General features: G+C 32.3%; 1 protein-coding gene across 5 annotated transcripts in view; it reads left to right on the top strand.

The window, feature by feature from the left end:
* The window catches only part of LOC113520279 (MAP7 domain-containing protein 2-like), an 85,024-nt gene that overhangs the window by 22,526 nt on the left and 38,655 nt on the right, over positions 1-23,843 (top strand). For 3 of the 5 annotated variants that reach the window (XM_052898164.1, XM_052898161.1, XM_052898165.1), the window contains exons 2-4: positions 4,802-4,986; positions 17,577-17,779; positions 23,401-23,439. In XM_052898164.1, the coding sequence (XP_052754124.1) occupies positions 4,802-4,986; positions 17,577-17,779; positions 23,401-23,439 (427 nt within the window). Of the gene's footprint in view, positions 1-4,801; positions 4,987-15,340; positions 15,499-17,576; positions 17,780-23,400; positions 23,440-23,843 lie in introns of those variants that run through there. The other 2 variants (XM_052898166.1, XM_052898163.1) reach the window with 2 other exon arrangements.

Raw genomic sequence — 23,843 nt, 5'->3', positions numbered from 1 at the left:
GGTTGTCAACCATCCAGCCAAGCGTGACAATTACTGGCAAAAACCCCTTATAATGGAGGCCTATGATCAGCAGTGGACAGTTAACTGTTATAATAAAAGTATTTTATTTTTAGTTTTATGTGTACACTGTCTATGTACTTTACATATTATAAACGGCCATATATGTAGGAAAATTATTAAGTATCTAGTTAAAATATGTATTATATTTGTTGTGAATACCTAAATGATTAAGACTATGTCAAAATTAAACAAGCTGCAATGTCTTTATTATTTGTAATAATAAAAAAAAATATTTCACTCCTCAATCTCTCTCTTGCTACCTCTCCCTCTCTCCGACATTTAGGAATTTCAACCGACTTCAAAAAGAAGGAAGTCCTTTATTCGGTTGTTTGTTTTTTATGTTTGTTACCTCATAACTACGTCGATTATAAACCGAATTGGTAAATTTTTCCTTTATTTTTATACAACTTAGAATGGCAAACAAGTTGACGGCCCACCTGATGGAAAGTGGTAACCGTCGCCTATGGATATGATAGTACCATGGACATAACAGAGTATACTGTTAAGCCCCAAATTCTTTTTTATCTGAAAATACATATTTACAGGTTCAGTAGTTTAGATTTTAAATTCAAATAACTGTCTAATATTTTTAAGACCCTTCATATATATATATATATATATATATATATACTCATCTACAGACACTGTCTAGTTCCATTTTATCATATTATTAAGATTCTGTGACATTGTTATCTCAGTTCGTCAGTAAACTAGCTCGAAGATAAATGCAATTGGAGCAAGTGTGACGTGATGCAGCATTCCTTGTCGATGACGTCGCATATACCGAACCGAATTATTGATCGTTCGATGAATCGTATGTTCAATTCACATACACCATATATCGATTATTATACACATTCCCTTACTTCGTGTGTACGTGATGGGAATTAATTGGGTCACTGTCATGAATAGCTTGAATAGTTGCGTGGGCTTTTGTTGTGTTGCTTTTAAACGCCCCCTACATAGCTTATTTTCATTTGTTAATTTCTCGTTGTTGCTTTCGATCTTGTTTGTATATGATATTTGAAATGTATTCTGTCTGTGTACATAATATCGATAATAATACTTTACTAGTTTTTACCTACAACTCCGTCCGCTTGACTGGCACTATGTTTACTGACTTAAGATAAGCTAAAAGTAGCCTATGTTCACCATCCCACAATGTACGTGTTTGGGATTGTATATTAATCACGTTAAGTTTTTTTTTAGCAATTTCTTAACCCCCTCCCCTCTCCTTGGTGGTACATGGTAAAGTTTTAAACTATTTTTTGGACTGGTAGTCCTCATTACTCATACTCCTACTGACACTATCATTCTTTGCCGTTCCTGAAGACTAAGATGTTATATCTCTGTACCCTGTAATTTAACTGTTATATCCGACATTTCAAATTCACACAGCTATGCAAACACAACTTTCACGGCATAAACATAAATGGAATACGGGAGAGATTATATACCCAATCAGGTCGACCGCACGCTGGGGGCGCCCTGGAAACCATCGTGCTTAATTCCTGATGAATTCGTCATGATGAGCTAAAACAACTGTTTTTACTCATCTATCACTCTTCACTGGTGCTCCGCCAGCGTATTTCGTTAGCGCCGGCGGGAATGACATTTCATTTCATCATAAAAAAATATAAATGGGGTAGAGGTACCCAAGCAGACGACTTTTGTACAAACTCTCCCTCTGATCTTATATATTTTATATATCGTCTTAATATCTTGTATTAGCATGTATGTCATCATCATCATGTCTTTATCGCTATGTTCATCCAAGTATCTGTACAGTTTGCAGATTCAATATGATTGTTCAATTTCTGTTTTCGTACCAAGTCCATCAATTGGTCAGTGAAAACCGATTACCAAACATTGTCTATCCTCACATTCTTTGACTCATCCACTTTCGTAACTCGTTATGAACTTGATTTCACAAATTTAACGAGCCATCCAAATTCCTTTAGTCATTTATTATATATGAATAACAGCTTCAACTACTCGATGGATGAGTAGTGGTAAACTAAATTCACATTTTGCCTCATAAAAGTTTTTCGTCTTTGATAAAGAAAACAAATTGTTTATGTATTGTAATTAAAAATATACAGAGTATACTCTGTTATGACCATGGTACTATTCACGTCTAATGCGTTACCAATTTCCATTAGGTGGGTTGTCATCTTGTTTGCCATTCTAATTTGCATAAAAATAAAAATTAAGGTCCTGACCCTGTAATTTTTTAATGGGTATATATTTCTATCTTTTTTTTCTAGCGGAATATCAATGAAAGATGATAAATAAAGATGAAAGCAGATCAGTGACCCCAATGGAATTAAGCATCATGGTTTCCCAGAGGCAATCACGTGGAGATTAACCTGATAGGATAGATTGCTAGCAATGCTACTAACAATCCATTTGCTCCTTAGTCCTGTAATTAGAGCTCTTCTAAAGTTAGCAATTTAGTCATTAATAAATCGAAATGACAAAATTAGCACCTTGTAAAAAGCAATGTTACAGTTGTATTCAGTGAACCTAAAACCATTTAATAGCTCCTTTTTTTTTAATAGCTTCCGTAAAATTTATAACTCTATAGCTAGCACATTAATCCACTAAGCCATAGTTGTATTTGAACAACAAATTTCAAAACATCTTTACGTACTTTCTCATTCATATTAGCGGGTATTAAGATCAATCCATCGTTTAGCAGCCTGCATATTTTTTGAAGCATGGAGAAATGCTAACGACGCTGTAAACATATTGATAAGTGATGTGCCGAATCAGGCTGACTCGAGTCAGTACTCGAATGTGTTCTAGGTACTCAAATACTCAATATACAAAACTCGAAATCACGGTACTCGTATATAAGCTTCGAGTACTTTCGATACTCGAATACTACTCGTTTGTTTATCATGAGATTTTTGTTTCTGTATCAACATTTTTTTAATATTTTTCTAAAGAAATTTTTCTTTGGATTATAAACAATCCAAAGAAAAACTTGTGAGATTACTATCTTCATAGAAATAAACTTCAAAACTTCTATATCAATATAAAATGATAAACTTCACATTGATGTAATCTACTAACTAGTGTATTGACTAATTTTATGTATTATATTATTATTAAAATGTTGATGTATAAATAATGGGGCAAATAAATTAACATTTATATATAAAAATAACATAATAAAATAATATACTTAAAAATAATATTAAGTAACAAACATTTACATGTCTATATATGACGAAACATGTAGTTATGTTATTTTATATTTAACCTTGTATCTCAAGTTTCAATGATAAATAAATTAATTCAAAAATTATTGGAAAGTATAATAATAATAATTGAAGTGACTATTCAAAAGTACTAAAATATTCCAGTACTCGTCTGAATCTTCAAACTCGAGCCAGGATTCGATTATTTTTGTCTAATGAATACCAAAATACTCGAACACCAAAAATGGCCGACTCGGCACATCACTAATTCAGATAATCGTGGTGAATTTGCTGCGGTCCATTTCGAAAGGCCATATTTATTGGTCGTATCACATCAAAACGCTCGCTTTATGGGACTTTAACATGTGAGTGAAAGCTCTGATAATACGTTTCTATTGTGATCTAGTACAGTTTGTTCCATTAAGTAATAAAATTTTGGAGTTTTACGCAACGTCTTAGTCACAATTGGATGAACAGTACCAAATTGCTTCTAATTACTTAATTACGGATAGGTAACCATTGGATGGGTTAACGAAGATTTAGCGCTCAAAAAAATAGTGGGTATCATCTACAATTTAGCAGAAGTAGGCGAAAGGCATGGGCAATATAGATACCGATCTGATATTCTTCTGTACCATTGATGGCGAGAAAAAGGTCATCACCCGTTTCGATATCGCCCATTTGGGTGAATATCTATTTTCGAATATGTTAAAGGTCTATTTTACAATACTAGTTTTTGGATAACAGATTTTAAACATGTTCGTTATTAGACTAGTATATAGATAATATAACTAAAATACATAGATACTGCTATATATGTATTACGCACCCTTAGTACGCAGTTGTTTTCTTTATATTTAGAACATTCAATGCGGGACTGTGCTTGTGGATATTTTTATTGGAAATAGTTATGATCCACAAAAACCTATAGAAAATTTGCTTTACAACTTCCTTGATGCAGTTGTTGGCACGTACAGCTTTACATAAATGTCTTTTCAGGTTCTTTTTGTTTCGGGTCAATTTAGGAAAGGAACTTTTTTAAATTGACTCAGCATTAGCTATTTTTGGTTGTCCCCAATTGATCATTGCTTGATTATATCGGTGTTACCCAAGCCTAAATATTATGATATTTAGGCTTGGGTACTACACAATAATCAAACCAATATGATGTAATTTTGTAACATACTTGCTAATTTAGAGTTTAATAGCTAATCTGGCAAACATTTTGTTGCCCTTGTAGGTCACTAAACAGAACAAAAAATGTCGTGTCTCAAGTTGAAGAAAACAATACATATCTATAAAATTTTATTACATTCGATAGAGCAGTTTTAAAGATTAACATTAAAAATATAATTTTTATATAATAAGATATGGATTTGTAACTTAGTTTCAGAACCAGGCTATTAAGAACAAATATACTTACTGTTATTTTAGAGTTGATGAATTATTAATCTAACCGTAATCTAATATATAACATTTCGCATCGATGCCTCCACGCATAAATATATGACTAACTCAACATTTTTCGTCCACAGCGTCAGCAGAAGCCCTAGACCGAGCGAGATTAGCACGAGAGAGACGCGAAGCCGAGCAGAGGAAACGGCTAGACGAACTGCGCGCACACGCCGCGGCTGCGCAAGCGCAGCGGGAGAAACGGGACGAGGAGCGCCGCCGCAGGCAAGCTGAACAGCGCGCGAGGGATGATGACAGGCGGCAGCAGGTCGGTGTCAATATACCTATCGTCAGTAAAATGTAGTCTACTTATCGAGGGGGAGGGGATTATTTGTATGGGAGACTAACTGCCCCATTGCTGATAATATACTTCAGCAATTCGATCACTAAGTGATCGTACTGGAAACCATCATTTCTGGTGAATTGGCTACGATGGACTCACTAACCTGATTTCAATCTCACCTATTATCATCTACTTCCCCATTGTATATAGTAGCGCAGGCCAGGTTACGGTTCCATTTTCATAATTTTAAATATCTAGTAACAAGTTTAAGTACAAGATTGGTTACCATTCTGTATTGTCGTAATATACTAGTGCATAAGTACTTATATAAACTGCTATATGGTTTCTACAGTGAATGAGTTACTCCTTCCTTACCCGTGAGTATCGTAAGAGGCATCTAAGGGAACTTAATGGTCGAGGGATGGGCAGAAGTGCCCCTCATAAAATATCGCTAAAGCCTAACTGTAATGTATTTTTATTGGTGAAAATGGAATGATAATCTCGCGCGCGCTATCAGAATACACTGGCGGGGCATCAGTAAGAGATAATAGGTGACGATGAAAGCAGGTCAGTTAGCCCATTGTGATGAATTACACTAGAATTAACCACGATGGTCTCCAGGGGGAGTTAGACCCGTGAAGGTCGACCTAATAGGATATATTGCCAGCAATGGAGCTGTTAGACCCTATTACCAACACTACCTTTCCCCCCGTCTAACTGTGGTTGCTAACCCGTCTGCCAAGCGTGACTACTACTGGCAAAACTGCAGGGGGGGGGGGCTATGATCAGCAGTGGACAGTAAACGGCTAGCATGATGATAACGATATGTACTCATTCAAGACAAAATGTCCTCCATTCCAAATAGTAGTTGTATACCAAATTTCGTAGCGATTAGTCGAAAAAGCACCATCTATATTTAATTTATAGTATCAACAGTTATTATTGCCTTTGTTATTAAAATGCAATTAATGTGTTCACATGAAATACATGGGAACTCTTGCACCAATTCGTTCATTAGAAGTATAATGAGTATGCATTGTATCCAATTACACGTTTCTTATTGCAAATCATTTATTACAATTCAATCATGATAAATTAGCAATATATAACCAAAATATGGCCGTGTCGTTCCGGCATAGAATAGGACACCCATCCGGGGGGTCGTAAGAGTCGACTAAGAGAGGACGAGGAATGGGCAGCAATGTCCCTCTTAAAACATCTCTAAAAGCCTAACTGTGGTCGCCAACCTGCCTGCCAAGCGTGGCAACTACTGGCAAAACTCCCCTTGCGGGGAAGGCTTATGTTCAGCAGTGGACAGTTAACGGTTGAAATAGAAAAAAATAAGAAGAAAATATTTATAGGGTTTGAATATAAAGCATAACATATGTAGTGCATAAATAATATATTACATTATTAGTAACTATATAGTTAATAACAGAGTACAGATAAATAAAATTATAAATATAAATTATATTTGTCTATGTAAAATGAGTTTTAGTTTTATTTATTCGTTTTAACTCACTATTTAGTTTTGTTTACATTTATCAATATAACAATTGGACAAATATTAAAATTAACACCATCGTTTCACCATTAGAGTTTGTCTCGTGACGTCTAGTCAATTGACGTCAAATTGTCGCCTTGTTATGACGGCAAACAGTGGTTTCTTATGTACATTTTGTATACGACTTTACCGTAACTAATAGATTTAGAAATAATGTTTTATGTAAAATCATGATTCAGGTCAAATAGTATACCAGTATTACAACATACTTGACACGGAATCAAGTATGGGGGCTTTGACAGTCTATGGGGAAGGTCTATGTTTAGCAGTAGACAACACCTGTTAATATGATTTTCATATTGAAATACAACCTCTCTCAATGTAAAATACGGAAATTAAAGGATTGTCGGATAAGATCTTATGAAAATATATTTTTGATTGCAATTAAACTTTAACTAAACTGAAACTAGAAAAGAGTTTGATGACCTACTTAATGATAATTAAAGATTGTGTCTCACTAAAGAAAACTACTTTAAATGTAAGAAAACCAGTTGAAAACAACTGGTTTTGTTACATTTAAAGTAAAACTAAACTAATTAATCAATTTTGATAAAATTTCTATTTGGGACCAATCTGTAAGTATATCCTTTCAGATAAAAAATAGATTTTTTCGAATCGTAACCTAACTAACAAATAAATACAACCTATTGAGAACATACTTCTTTTTGAAGTGGATTGAAAATGGTAACCATAGACTTGTACTCGTACAACGGTACGTAAATAACGGATTATATTACAGTATCGATGGCACCTCTTATGCCTTTATTTATACTAAGATTATTTTCCTCTTCTACCAGTTATTGCACTTTTTTTCCGAGGCCAACCATTCGGTAGCGTTTATAGCAGTTTATAGTAAGTTACTTGCATTATAAACTCTATAGATTGCTACTGTAATTTCTGACACAAGAGATATAACTTCAAGCATGTTGTTCAGTCTACAACAATAGAAACATTGCCAACACCTGAGCGGGATCATGGACGTAACAGTTTTCTCAATTCTGGATGTCCGCGATGTTGTCAACGGCAAATATTTCCGTTCTTTCCGTTCGCTCTCTTTCCGTTAGATTGGTAGAAAATAAAACATGTGTTTATAAAAGGAACAGAATTTCATCACACCTTCGTTCAAATTGTTCAAAAACTTCTCTCCAACTATATTGTATTGTTGTATGGGAGAGATCACTTTTAGCGATAACGCTGCCCATTACTTTCTGTGATGTTTCTTGTAACTATTGTTTTTGCATAGTTTTCTTCTATATTCTTTTGGATGTAACAATAGAGTATCTATCTATATTTATATTGACAGTTCTAGAAAGGTAATATACAAATTTCATTGAAGTAAATTCTCGTACAATATGCAATCTCTCGCAGAATGCGACGCACTAACCGGACTGCAATACATCGTAACTTCACTTTCTCCATTCAAGTAATATAATAGTTACGTACGGTGAAAATTAGAAATTACAGTGCACTGCGAAAACAAAACAGGCACCAGCAGTTGTAAATAATGACAAAACGCTAATGGAAATTACACAGTCATTTTTAGAAGACAGTGCGTAAACGATGAAGACTTGATATCGAATCGAAGGTTAGGATATATAATTTTATTACAATTCAAATAACGAACAGAACCCGTTTGGATCTATTATTTCCATATTTGTATTTGAATGACGAATGTGACAAATACATATGCTGTCCAATAACAAGTTTCATGTGTGAATCATACATTTGCAAACAGCCATACCGCATGACCGTAATGCAATAATTAGGTATTATCTTCTCTAAGTGGGGATTCCGCTGATTCTCAGTCGGGCAACTCTTGCTAAAGGATCTATGATATGTCTTATCTCTCTTATGTTAAAATTAGAGAACTTATAAACCTAGCAATTTCTTTTTCTCTTTTTTTTTTGTCGTCAAACTCGTGTCTTGTCTGTGAACTTAGGTATTAGAAAAACTGTAATTTAATGCTTCCTGCATTAGAAAACCAATTAAGCGTATTAACTTGTTTTTTTTTTGTTATTTTGACTAAACGTAAAGCTATTATATTTGTTATCATCATTACAAAGGTGCTTCTAAAATTTGCATCTTTCGATTCTTTAATTATAACTTGACTAATAATTACCCACGACTTTGTTCACGTAACTATAATGTATGAATTGATCGCGTAACAAGTAGCTTATGTCCTTTTACTACAACATGTATTTCAAATTTTATGACGATTTCAAAATCCCTATCTAATCTCACAATCATCTATCTTGGTGTTGGTAAAAATAGTTTTTCGTGATGCGTTCCGTCTGTCGAATCAATTAGACCCTCAGGATTACGCTTGCCAATTAGCACAGTTTACTGTTGCACACACTCTCTAAACGCTGCTACATCAACTATCTGTCCATTGTTACGTATTTTCTTATTATCTTGCAGACAATTCTCATTCTAAAGAATACTAATATTTTATTATGAGTCATTCTATAGTTTTCCATTCATATATTAAATAACATCGTTACGTATAGGTTCATTATTAAGTATCCTTTGTAACCGGTTGAAATTCTTAAAATTCGTAAGAGGTCACGGTCTTATAACATGCAAAATTCTTGCTTTTAATGACATATATTTAAAAAAATAAATTCCTATATTTAAACTGTAGGATTTTTGTTTTCGATAACTAACTAGTTTTATTATTTTATTCTAGAGGTATATTTTCTCGATCTCCAACTTTTTTTACTTTTATGTGTGTATTACAAAACCAAATATATTGATTATTCCATGAAGTGTTGGTTCTAGTACATTAATATTTTCCATACAGATTTTAAATGGGATGTAATGAAATAATTACGAGTTATTCACATATGAAATATCAAGTTTCACGGAAATCACGCGCGGAAGGCCATGGAAACACTTTAAAGACTCTTTTGATGTTTAATCTATAGAAAAGTCTATAAAAAAATGTATTACAAACTTCCGACCACTACTTTTGGAACTTGGTTTTTACACGTGGATTTTGGAATTAGATTAACATTTGTGAAAACCGTATTCAATTTGAAGCAGTAGTTTTTACGTTATATCGGAGCAATCAAATAGGCAAAAAATCCAAAGGTCTTTGTTTTAGGTTCTTTGAAAGCAAATTAATAAAAATTAAGACCCGTGATATCATTTTTTATTAAATATCTTTCATGTACAGCATTCGTCTAGTTGCAATTTTATTATAATACGAGCAGCAAGTTCAATGCTGTAATATATAGACAGAAAATACATACGTGATGAAATGATAAGTATTTTGTTTTAGACATTAGAAAGATGCTTGGAGCTAGTTATGCAGAAAGAAGTCATAGGTAATGTCCACAAGAGATGGCTGCTTTCTGCATAACTAGTTCCACTTATTGTAATCAGCAATGGCTTATTCCGATACAGGCCTTTGTCCAACAGCATCACATTAAAAATAGCTTGAAAACTGTAGTGGGCGGTTATACATGCTTAGAATCAGTCTGTCGTTCTCCATTAGAAACAATAACACGAACTTGCTCTCTCGTTCTTTTTGACAGATGCACTACTGCTACAGAGTACTGCTTGTGCTTTCTGGCTATAAAAATCGGCGTTTCGATAAAGTTGATTGATTGATTGTTCGATGTACATACAGACTTGTTAAATAATTTCCAAAGATTTTTTTTTTTATTTTCTGTACTTGTTGTTACTATGTTACCAACTGATTTTTAAAAGTTTATATGCGTCTTTTCCTGTCTTGGTTGCATATTCATTTTGTCACCATCGAAACAGCCGTTTTTCTTGCCGGAACAAAAAACAGCTTGTTACGAAGTAAAATCTCGTAGACCGCGATTCCGCGTTCTATATTAAATTCGTCGGTCATCAATGTGTTTTTTGTGCTGCCAAATGTACCTGTCTATAGACACTGCATGCCGTTCTATAGTTGCTTACCACAATACTCGGCATTCTCATATTGCTATGTAAATTACGTACATACCTACAAGTTGCATAACTGCGTCCTTGCTTAGATGATGTCATTCGTGCTACACTTCTCACAAACAGATACTTTACTTTAATGACACGAATATGGTGTTCATCATTGCCTTTCTATTTACCAGTTTTGGTATTGTTTGTATGTGTATTTTTTTTATCTATTCTGTTGTACTATTTCGAGCATCGTGATTTAATCCTTCATGTAACACTTTGTTATCACATATTTAAGCAGTTATCTCACAGAGCGAATGTAATTTTGTAAAATTCGGTATTTTTAGATGGCGCCAAAGATCGAGTGCTCGTATGTTACGCGCTAAATCACAATAGAGGCATTTTAGAGATTTGATCGAACATTATTGTGCCAGGTGACCGGGTCAATGGTTATATAACGGCCTATTGTCAATTATGAGGTCAGGCGCAATAGCTATCGTAACGTGCGTGAGCGCAGATACGTCAGGAAACGTTTATATTGTTGAATCCATATAAATGGCTAAATAAAGCAATGATACTAAATTGTTGATTCAGTAGCTTAAACTCGCATTCTTGATGGCAATAATTTAATGAAATGATGGACAACAAAATGATGTATTTTATTTTTGCTTATTTTCTGTAAAATATTGACTTTTATTGTGGACTTTTGGTAAAATTAATGAAAATGCATCAATTCATTGATATATAATTGACAAATTTTTCCTTTAATATTCCTCTGATTATGGTTCATAGGTTAAGAAAAGACCTTAATCGAATAAATAGATAATGTGCAGTAAGTGTGAAATTGTCATAAATACAAAGAGGCCAAAGTAATAAGGAAACTAGAATACCGACATAAATCATAAGTAAACATTAATCAGTAACCAGGAATTGAGTATCGGAAACTCATATTCGGATTACTGAAACATTGAAGAGCGCACCCATTAATGGTTAACAGAAATAAGTCGATGTAGGTGCATCAAAAATAATTCAAAATGAACCCTCTACACGCGGCGACAAAAATAACGGCCACTTCCTCGAGACTGCATTCCGTCGGTTGCATCCATGACATGAGTATTTTAAATTCACTGCAGATATTTTAAATAATATCTCTTGTATTTTTTTTATTTTGAGAATTACCTTTTTAAAATCTGTTGTGACTACATCTTGCTTGGTTATTTGTGGTTCTTGTTAATGTTTATTTATTTGTGTAAATGTTATCAATTTATTAATCTCGTGTTGGGTATTTTCTGTAATTGTTTAACTAGACTGTAAAATGTCTCCATGTCGCCGCAATGTAAGTTTACTCAAATTTATTTTTAATTATCAGCTTAATTTATCTTGTATTTAGTATTTCAATGACTCTTTTAATTTTATGCTAATTTGAATAATTTTGATTATCACTTTAAGCTTCTCACAGTAGGAAGTTGTCTGTATTTTTTTTTTGACTGATACATGATTATTTTTTCCAATTTTGAATCAATTTTGATAATTATTATTGCAATCGGTAAGGTTTGCTTCCCTGTTTGTTCTATATATATTTGTGACCGTTGAATTTGCCGTTTTAAAACTCAAATATAAATGTGACAATTTAATACTACTAGTTATACATTTCGGTATATAATAAATATTGATAAAATTATTTATCTTGCAACAAATCGAAATGCTACTTTAATTTTCAATTGATAATTTTAGATTTTTTAATACATCTTTTTCATTAGCATTTAGTATTTTTATTTGCCTATATGGAAAGAAAGTTTGGTATGGTACTTTCATGAATTGACGGAGTCGAAATATTTAGAAACATTCAAATATTCTGTATTTAAATCCACGATATATTTTAGGTAAATTCGTGTTCTTAAATATTCCGTATTGTTTTTATATTACCTTTATCATCATTATTTCAGCCGTTAATTATTTATCGTTCACCGCTGAACATAGATCTCTCATAGGACTACATTTTTTATATATATGCTTTTCTCTAACCTTATTTCTTATATTTTGAATAACGTTTACTAGGTCGTCTAAGTAGTATGAATAAAATCAATGGACCGCAACAATGGACAAGTCAAGGTCTGAATATTTTAGAAATGCATCCTAAACGATACTGAAAGTGTTTCTTAAAAATAATTATTTTTCTTGACCAAAAGACGTACCTGGGACGTGATAATGGCAATAAAAATAGACGTCAAAACCATCAATTAATAAACAGATGACAAATGCCATACGATCCAAGAGAAATGATAAGAAATATGTAGCACAGATAAGAACAATTCAAGGTTACTGCAAAAATATAAGATAATATTGCACTGCCGACAAGAAAGCTTAATCTATATATGATTATACCGATGTTAATGAAAATAATGATAAAAATTATGACCGAACGCTATAAACGTGATGACCTGTAAAAAAAACATGATTGATACATTATTTTAGCAGAGAACAAACGTTTCTTATTACTTATATATACTTTATGATTTCATTTGACACGTGATTTTTAAACAGAACAAGTTTTTTAAACATTTTACATGTCAGTTATTTATGTGTATATATGTGTGTTTTTAAGTTTGTAATCATCATCATCATTATTCGTCCACTTCTGGACACAAGCCTGTCTCATAGACTGCCATAAAAAACAGTACTGGGCCACCTGCAAGTTTTTGTAATGCATAGAATTTTTTGCCTTACTTTGATGCCTTTTTATATCTCTTTGTAATAAACCCAAAACTAAATTATGCCCTCTTTATTTCCACTTATTTTAAATATATATACTGGCGCAAATCCGCACAGAATATTCTGCCCTCGTAGCAGTTTCCAAAAAATCTTTCTTGTTTCTAGTTACGTTTAGATAAATTAAAGTTCTGTTTATAATCATATTTCTAGACTCATCAGTTACGGCTATGCTTTGATCAGTCAATTTCTCCTTTTATATGTATTTAATTATACATTTAACAATAATAATTTTTCTGTCATATTTATTTTAACTTTTTAATCAATTTCTGGGTATTAATACATGTTTATAAATATCCTCGAGATTCTTTTCTTTATATTATTTATTAATTTTAAATAAATAATATCTAATATTATAACATTATTAACTTATTTTTTTATTTTCTTTATATAAAAAAAAACTACGTAACGTTGTCAACGTCGACGTGACATCCCTGGTGTTACAGACGTCCATAGGATATGGTATCCCCGTTTTCATCAGACGCCCGTCTACTTTGCCACCACAGTAGTATAAAAAATTATCAATTTCTATGAAGGTTCATTTTAAGCAATACCTAAAGAGTTATTAGTTATTTAATCTGTTTCATATGTTTATTTTCTAGACATAATAACAAGTACATCAGTGCCATCTGGTTATATGGCAGTGAAAGTTGATGTAATAACATTGACACATATAGCAATGACATTGAATGTCGCAAAAATATCCCAAATTTCCTTTACGCTTGACATTGACTCCCGGCCCGGCGGCGATTGGGCTGATTTCGTTAGCACATTTAGGAAGTGTCCCATATTTTATTTTAAACCTATTACCGTTATATATTCATGTCATCGATCTCACATTTTTATGAGGTTCTCAGTTCGCTCTTGCTTTTTCTTCTGCAAATTGGGTATCGATTTTAAAAAAATAATTTTGCTATCCATCTGATTTATTCTCGTTGATTTCAATTAAATTTTGCCACATTTGAAATCTGTTTACGTATCATTAAAATTGCAATCATCATCATCATCATATCAGCCGTTAGCTGACCACTGCTGCACTGCCAGTAGTAGCCAATTGGCAGGCGGGTTGGCAACTGCTTGTTAGGCTTTGGTGATGTTTTAAGAAGGACCCTGTTGAAATATTGTAATACTTCTAGAAAAGTTTTAGATTTAAAAATATAGTTATGATTCATGTTTGTATTTTTGCTAACTAAACGGATCATTGCCCGAAAACTTTATTGGTCGATACAAATCTACATAAAGCTATGAATGATTTCCTCAATCAACATTTTAAATAGAAACATCGTTGGATCATCTAGTATTACCATTTTTGCAAATCGTTACCTTTGTTATTTATTGTCGCATGCGAGTAATTGATCATAAAAAGTTGTGTTCAATGAAGCGCAACTTATCTGGCCTTCATCTTGTATATGTCACATCTATAATTCTTTATTAATAAATTACATTCATAATGTGAACTGTTTCTGTGACGCAATAGCAAAATATATCGGTTTGCGTAAGTGTGGTGTCTTTATTTGTTTTAAATTGGAATTCGTGTTTTCTGTCTATGGTGTATCTTCAGAATCCCGATTAGTCTTTATTCTAATAGCAAAAGATGTCTTATTAATAAGAACTGGACAACTGAATTAATAATTATAATCAGTTTTTTTTTCTTTTTTATAAAAGATAAATACTTGATTATTATTTTTTTAATACAATTGTTGGCAAGGATTCGATGGAAGAAAAAGTAACTATTGTTATAGAGATACCTAAATAATAATTAAATATATATATAAAGATAAATTCAGGTATTGTTTTTATTTTATGCCCTATTTCTTAGTAGATTTCTAATTCATTATCAATAATTAAACAATCTACTGATAAAGATTTAGAAACTCGAATCTTCTTTCTGAGTCCATCTTAGTACTTAGTACTTGGAGAAGGTAACCGCATATAGTGTAAGCTCATCTATTGATCATCAACTATTCTGTCATTCTATATACGTAACGGAGGATGTGTGTCATTGCTATATACGAGTACTGTGTATCGACGTCACATTTCCTTTCAGATAAAACTTTAATCACCATATCTTATTATATCTTTCATTATTTTTTGAACGACACAACAGTCCATGTAAAGTGCTCGCCAATTTCGTGTCAATATGTGATTGAAGCAGTTATCTATTATTTGGAATACTACGTATCAATATAGTATCGTGTTTTGGTGTAATACCACTGTTATACTACTATATACTATTGCAAATGTATATGAGACATCCTTCTCAAGTAAGATTTGTACTACTTCTAATTTCTTTTGTTTTCAAATTTTTAGACCTTGTTCATAGATTCGTCAAAGCTCTCATTAACCTATTTTAGCTATTGAACTGTTTTGTCTCTTTCTATTTAAATACCCAATTGGAAAAAAGTGACAAAATAGTGTAATAATTAAAATAGGTTTGTAGAAGGTTTTCGTTTTTATGAATAAGGAAGTAAAATTATATTGAAACCAATTCAGCTATGCATTGATAGTCTGAGAAATACATCGTTACTCCATTCCCTTACACGTCATACTATTATACCTAATAGAGTAGAAACAATCTTTATTCAATTTGACTTGTTTACAAGCTCTTTTAAATCGTAAATTTTTTATGTTTCTACTACTGTAATAAATATTCTATCCTGTTCATATTTGCTGATTTTGTTTACACGTTGCAATCAATCGGCTTAGTACCAATTATCATTCGATTAAACATACTTTTATCGAGTCTTATCTTGTGTTTATATGATAAAACTTTTTACATATTTGCCATTAAATAATTATTCTATACAATTATTTATATCATTATACTCATAATTGTACAAGAATATTAGAATTTGGATTATTTTTCAATATAAACAATAATGCAGTCTGAATGTAAAACTAAAAATCAAATCTTTTTGTAATATGGATAAAATCTTATTACGCCGACCCCAAATGATTGGGATAAGGGTAGGAAGATGCTGAATGCAGTCTAAATATATATATTGTCATGTGGTTTCCACATAGAATGAGCTATCCCTTTTTATCCCGTAAGTGTCGTAAGAGACGACTAAGGGAATTTAATGATCGAGGGATGTGCAGCAGCGTCCCTCTTAAAACACCACCAAAGCTTAACTGTGGTTGACAACCCGCCTGCCAAACGGGCAAACCCTCCAAGAGTGAGGCCTATATTCAGCAGTGGACAGTTGATGGCTGATATGAAGTGGTATATGCTAAATATAGCTTCAATTTAGCTTAAAAATCTTTTAAATTCCAATAATGCTTCTAACGACCTAAACTCTAACAAGCGTTTAAATGTGTTTTCTATTTTTTCTGACATATTAAAACACTTCTAAAGGAAGGATGGTCTAAATTCGCCTTTATTTATTTCTACGCATGTTATGCAATGCCTTCATCGATTCAAAATATGTCAATTAGTTTGAAGTGAATAGGGTTTAGTCTCGTATAATCCTATAGTAATTTCGTCATATTAGGTCATTTTATTGATGTATTGTATAATGTACATGCAGATTACGTTAATTCCCGTCTCTCGTAAGCCATTAAGACCTACGCAAACGTTGGACATTGTTGCAACGTTGAACTCGTCTTCACAAGTCTTAAATCATGCAATGCGAAATCAGGTTAATGTGCGCTCATAAGCTCTAACCACATAAACATTAGTTAAAAATTTAAGTAGACGGAAAAAATATATGTGTAGAAGCAAAGATATTATTGTGTCTATCAATCAGAAATGATTTTATATAGTTACGTTAATATCAACAAGTATGACGTGAATGTCGTATGAGACTAAAGGAATTTAATGATCCAGAGATTGACAGCAGCTTCCCTCTTTAAACGTCATCAAAGCCTAAATGCGGTTATCAACTCTCCTTCCAAGCATGGCAATTTCTGGCACAATTCCCCAAGGGGGGAAATATGTTCAGTAGTGAACAATTGACGACTGACAAGACGAATGTCACCTATTTCTTAGAAAAATCTCTTTCCCTTTCTAGCTGATTACTCTACTTGAGTCATAGATTGCTATTTTCTCTTCTAATTGTTTTGTTTAATTGATTTATTTAGTTATATTTTATGTATTTAAGTATTAATTAAATGTATATATTTATTTAATATATTAGGTGTATGTTTATATTAGTCTAATTATATGTTTATATTTATATGAATATATCAAGTATTGCTTTATTTTTTTCTGTATTCAATAATGCACCACCTACGTATGTTTGCCCAATCGTTGACTGGTACAGAACACCGTCCAATGTTAAGTCCGTCAAATGTACATAGAATTTTGCTGTCCATTAATGTTTAAATAAATGAATATCAATAGGTGGAGGAACGCAAACGCGCGATATGGGAGGCGTCCGTATCGCGACGGGAGGCGCTGCTGCAACGCGAGCGCGACAGGAGCGAGCGGATGGAGCGAGCGCGGGCCGCTCGTTCCGCTCCCCGGCCCGCCTTCGCTTTTGGCTCGTCCACACCTCGGCTCCTCGAGCCACTAGACTCCGGTGGCTTTTTCTGGGCCGCGCGCAGGTATGATTGTTCTTTTTTTTTTTTTGTAATAAGCTGCATTGATGTTTACCATCAGACAAGCAATATGCTTGTTTGGCAATTTTGTGTAAAAAAAAAATATACAAAAGACATTAATTTAAAATCAAAATCATTAGCATCATTTTAGTATTCCACAGGTGGAACTGAACGTTTTTCTCAAAAAACATGGGTCAAAAAACGACGAAAAATGTTGCACCTTCGACACTAACTTAATAGCTAAACACATGTTGGTGTGGAGACAAAAATTTTCTCGTTTTTCCCGATTTTTCTTATTAAAAAATGTTCCGTTTTACAGGTAAAATATTATTTTAAAAGAATGACAATGGCATAGGTTTTTCTTTGTATACACTTATGATTAAATTTTTCAAAATACAAAAAAATATATAACTTTATTTATTTATAATATCCTATAAACTTAGTATGCTTATTATACTTGATAATTCAGTCGACTTTGTACTCCTATAACAAATGTCAGAAGTCTAAAGTAAACCTTACATTTTTACGTTAAAGAATAAATTTAATACACTGCCGAGATCTAGACTGTTATGTCCTTATTAAAATGGATTCCTCGTATTTAGTAACGTGGACGTGTTAGTATTTTCAAATAGGTAATAAAACACAAAGAAAATTATTCAGTCAATGTTTTTCCAATTCGTTAGCATCGAGCATTATCATTGGTTATCAGTACGTAAGATCCGCGAGCGCTCGCCATTTTTGCTTTAAATGTATCAAGCTTCCCTAGACAAACGGCAAACGAAACTATCAACAGAATCATCATTGCTAGTACATTTTATTTTTCTTTATTTATTCCTTATTAATCACATTACAAAAGAAGAAAAGATCGATACGAAAGCTAAACTTAATGCTATATAACATTTTCTCCCAGTCAACCTTTGAACTAGAAGCTAAACAAGAATGTGATTAAACGGTGAAGAATTGGAAATTGTTGTAAATAAACAGTTACAGATGTGTCCATATTGACTTACAAATTATATATAACACATAGAATGGAGAGCTATTGCACATTACGATCATATGAATATACTTAATAAATACATTAAATAAATATTATTTACATATACAAATATATATAATAAAACATTATATATATATATATATATATATATATATATATATATATATATATATATATATATATATATATATATATATATATATATATAAAATGTGACACTTGATACGACACGACGAACTTATGAACATTATAATAAAAGGTAAGATAGAAGGAAGAAGGTGAATGAGGTAAACCAAGGCATAGTTAATTCAGGCAGATCAAGGAAGGAGTTGGTTTCGTGTCGTTTTAAGAGGTGAAGAGACTCGATGAAATCGTAGTGAGTGGCAAGAGCTCCACCGACAAGAGCGCAGCTCTTAAATAGGATACATAGATACATACTATAATACCAATAAAACAACGACAGAAATCTAAGATGATGAAGACGATGATGAAGTGCTTTCACAGCTTCTTCATAACAGATTCGTAGACTTTTTTAAATCAATTTGTTAGACACTTACGTCCATGAGATAGAATGAGATGACAATGTACGGTACCTTATTATTTCTCATGTGAGGGCTAACCGAAACGATTCTGTCGGTAGATGGCGGTTCGTTTGCCACTTGTCTATGGGGAAAGGCCATTCGCTCACTGGGTGTAGCAATAGAAGATCCTTCAGCATTTTATGTGACATAGACAGATAGTTACTTTTCATTCGACTTCAAAAAGTTGAGTTTCAAAAAGAGAAAGAGTTTCTCAGTTCGGTTGTTTATTTTTTATGTTTGTTACCTCATAACTCCGTCAGTTATAGAACTGATTTGGAAAATTCTTTGTTTTTATCTCAAATGATATATTTTCATATTGGCCTCATAGAAATTTTATCAAAATCGGCTTAGTAGTTCAGTTTTTAAATCAAAATAATTGGTTTTACCACGGTTACTGTCAGGTTTTTCTGTGGGTGCGTCCCACAAAATCACAAAATCTTAAATGATTCTTATTGTAATGTAGATACGGTATCATATTGTTAAATGTGATATTCGAGCATTATTAAATGAGATTAAAACTTATGGCATTCTTTAAAATGGACGTATTAAAGTTTCCTCAGGGTCAGCAATGCATAGGCATACATTACACCCTTGGTGTTACAAGCGTACATAGGCTACAGTGGCTATTTACCATCGAATGGGTTGTAAGCTTGTTTGCCATTTTGTGGCACAAAAATATCAATCTGTCTATGTCATCTTAGATGCTCAAGTATCCTTCTATAGTTTTTATTTCAAATCACGCATCTACTCACATTAATGTTGCCATAAGAATTTAATTACAGTTTGCATCACTACATAAATATAAGGTAACCAAAAATAAGACCACATAGTCAATATTAATGGTACTGTTTTATTGTTTAAACGCAAATAAAATACATTTCAATTTATACATTTTATACAGGATTGTATGAGGTTAGAAAGAGATAAAAAAACCACACACGTGCTAATGCTAACGACATTGTAATATTCAAATAAGCACATGATGAATGATTAGAAATATCTAATAAGACATAACTGGTACGTTGAATAATCTGCCTTCTTCTAATTGAAGTACTTGCGTTCAAATTTAATAGAACTGTACTAAACCGGAGGCGTTTTTGCTCAGCCGACGTTGGCTTGGACGTACAGTCAAGGTCGCAGGTATGCCGGCCGAACAGCCTCGCCAGACAGTGTGCCGGGTTGCAAAAACATATCTGTAAAGATGTCGAAGTGTTGACGACCTTTCGTATATATTTTATAGGAGCTCTCCTCTTAGAAGATTAATTTGAAGGTAGCGTTTTATATAGTCTAATACGGGTATTAGACATTAGACTGAATTATTTATATATATATATATATATATATATATATATATATATATATATATATATATATATATATATATATATATATATATATATATATATATATATATATATATATATATATATATATATATAGCACTTGAAGAGAAAATATACAGCTATTAGTTTAACAACTTGTTAGCAAGGGTAGGCTTATCTTTAAAAGAGATCTCTTCCAGCCAACCCAGTGCAGTGGGAGAGAAATGATTAGCGGATAATCAATCTAATGCGGGAAAGGTACAAGAAAAAAAGGTGAAAAAGAAAAATATATAAGGTCATAGCAAGATTTATTTATCAATGAATGAAGCTATTATTTTGTTTATTTATTTAGAATCAGTCATACGTTTTGAAGAACTCCATTCAGTGATATGTATGAAAACCTTGACAAGAAGCTAATTCAAGAAATAAAACTAATAAGAATGCAGTTACAAATAGATGAATCTACATGATTTTTTAAATTCAATTACTACGTTTTTATAAGTCATGCGTATTTTGGCCCAAATGCGGGATTTTGACTCTGTAAGCGTGTATACTAACTGATACCCAGACTCTAATCTGGATATTCTAAGCTGTGTCCCCAGATAGTTATAACAAGGATTATCCTACCAAGAAAACTAAGCAATGTTCAACACTTATAAAAATGTTTTTAACTTAAGTGTTCACATTTAGAAATTTTAACACCAATTTCGAATGGTGTTTGTAACTGCACGATCATTTACATTTTTCTGAGAAGTTCTAACTATACCTTAACTAATATTAGTATTACGATATTTTATTTAAAAAGCCTCTTTTACAATAAACACGTTTAATTGTATTATTCTAGATAGATCAGGAAACAACGCGAACCGAAAGTCGACATAACGTTTTGTAACACCAAATAGTCTACCTAACAATAAAGTCTTAATTAGTTAAAATATATTGTATCTTTCGAGCTAAATTCTTAATTTGATAGAAAATTACAAAACGCTTATCTTAATACGATTTTTATGAGATAGTGTTGTTGTAATTCTTAACTAAAAATTCGTGTGTAACATTATATTGTTTCAAATATAATGACTTTGATCACTTAAATAATATATATAAATAGACGTATTACGTCGGATGTTATTTAAATTGAATCATTTACGTAACATTTCATGTTATGAAATAAAATTTTCGTGCTATATCTATTATGTTGCATACTCAATGTACTCAGTATATTGTGTATATAAGATATGAGTATGTTAAATGTAGGCCATTAATTGGAGCCAAATATGCGGTCAAGTCGTTGCGGAGTTGTGTCTCTACTGAGTCCTGAGTCATTGGTTCGACCCAATTATTCTATCGGACCACAAATATGGGCTGATACAGTCGTTGTTGACGACTAATATTTGATAATTAAAATAAGAAAGTAAATAAATCTACGCCACATCTTCTAATCCAAAGTACCCAAAAGACGAAGGTCTGTAACCACTGCCAGTGATGACCTACGTAACCAAAACATGGTCCTACACTGTTGTCCGTATGCAAAAGTTTCAAGTTACACACCGAACTATAGAGAACTACGCCCAGAGTTTCTTTGCGTGACAGAATCCGAAATGAGGATATCCGCAAAAGAACCAAAGTCACCGGCATAGCCTGAAGAATAAACAAACTAAAGTGGCAATGGGCTGGTCACATAACTCAAAGAACCGTCATCCGATGAGAAAAAAAGGTTCTTGAGTGGCGAACCTATATATACAGGAAAATGCAGTGAAGGCGCTCCTCCACTGGAGCGACGACCTCAAATACATTGCAGGAGTAAGATACAGTTGGCTCAGGACCGTTCTTTATGGCAGTCTATGGCGGAGACGTATGTTCAGCAGTGGACAGATATTGGCTGAGATAGTGATGATGATGATGATGAAATGGAAATCTATTTGATTGAACCATGTAATAGAAGTTTTATAGTCCCACGAATTCACGCTTGTAGGGTAATCCCACATGTGGGGCCAAATACGTATAACTCTAAAAACGCCTAATTGCTTGAATGTTCCACAGTCTGCAAGGTCTTTATTTTATAGATAAATTATTCTTTTCTAAGATTTGGTTTATAATTTCTTCTGTACACCATTTATTTTTATACAAAACTATTATATTTCTTAACAAATGCAAATTAATTGTAGATTTACAGACTTATCCGCAAATTTAATAAAACTAAAACTTATATAAAGTATTACACTCTTTTGTCGTTTTCTTTCAAATTAGGAATTTAGAATAAAAGAAAGAGACAAAACAGTTTAATATCTAAAATGGGTTTATGAGAGGTTAAACCTTTTTTATGAATAAGGGAAGCAGTATAGTGTTCTTGGGATATATTTTATATCAACAAGAACATTATTTATTTATATTATTGATAACAATAATATGCTCCTTTGCTAAAGGTAGATAAATTTTCAGTTAGAAAAAATTTTGACTTTTTAAATGAGTTTGAGATAAAAAATATTTTAATTTCACGAGCAGTGTGTGGTTTATTAAAAAATGTATATTTTGTTACTTTTATATGTTTAAGGATATTTTTACTGTATTATGATTTTAAATTATTTTATTTAGACGATTTTGCTTTGCTATTTTTGGGTTTTCTGGTGTCGGTTTTAATCCACATACCAGTCAATAACAGACCCGAAAGTTTTATACCATTTTAATTTTTACTAATTTGTTTTTATTTTGTTTTCCCTCCCCCAGTACCAACCCCATAGATCAGATGAACTTTTTTGATTCGCTGTAAGCAATTTTTATTATTTTTTTCTCTGTTGATTTTGTTACGTCTCTTAGTTATTTAATTTTACTAATATTTTTAGTTTTTTTTTTATTATTAATTTTCACTAATTGTTACTTGTTTGAGTATGTAGTCCCAAATTAGTTTATTGGCATTGTTAAAGTAACCTTGCCATGTAGAGCTAAACACCGTAGTTCATTACCATCTATTTTTAGTAATTACGTAAACATGTGATGGTAGACATAATTTGCATGTAATGTTGCATGGTGTAAGGCATTTAATTAAACTGCTTGCATAGTTTCATAATTATCTAATTTTAAAATAATTTCTTAATGTAAGTATGAGTTATTTGATCGTGTATTGTATGATATTGTATAGTTTATTTTAAACTTTTGCGACGTTTACACAT

The sequence above is a fragment of the Galleria mellonella genome, unplaced genomic scaffold, assembly GCF_026898425.1.
Source record: "Galleria mellonella isolate WM207_F2 unplaced genomic scaffold, CSIRO_AGI_GalMel_v1 utg40, whole genome shotgun sequence".
NCBI classification, from domain to species: Eukaryota; Metazoa; Arthropoda; class Insecta; order Lepidoptera; family Pyralidae; genus Galleria; species Galleria mellonella.
This window is presented reverse-complemented; position numbering and strand designations above follow the sequence as displayed.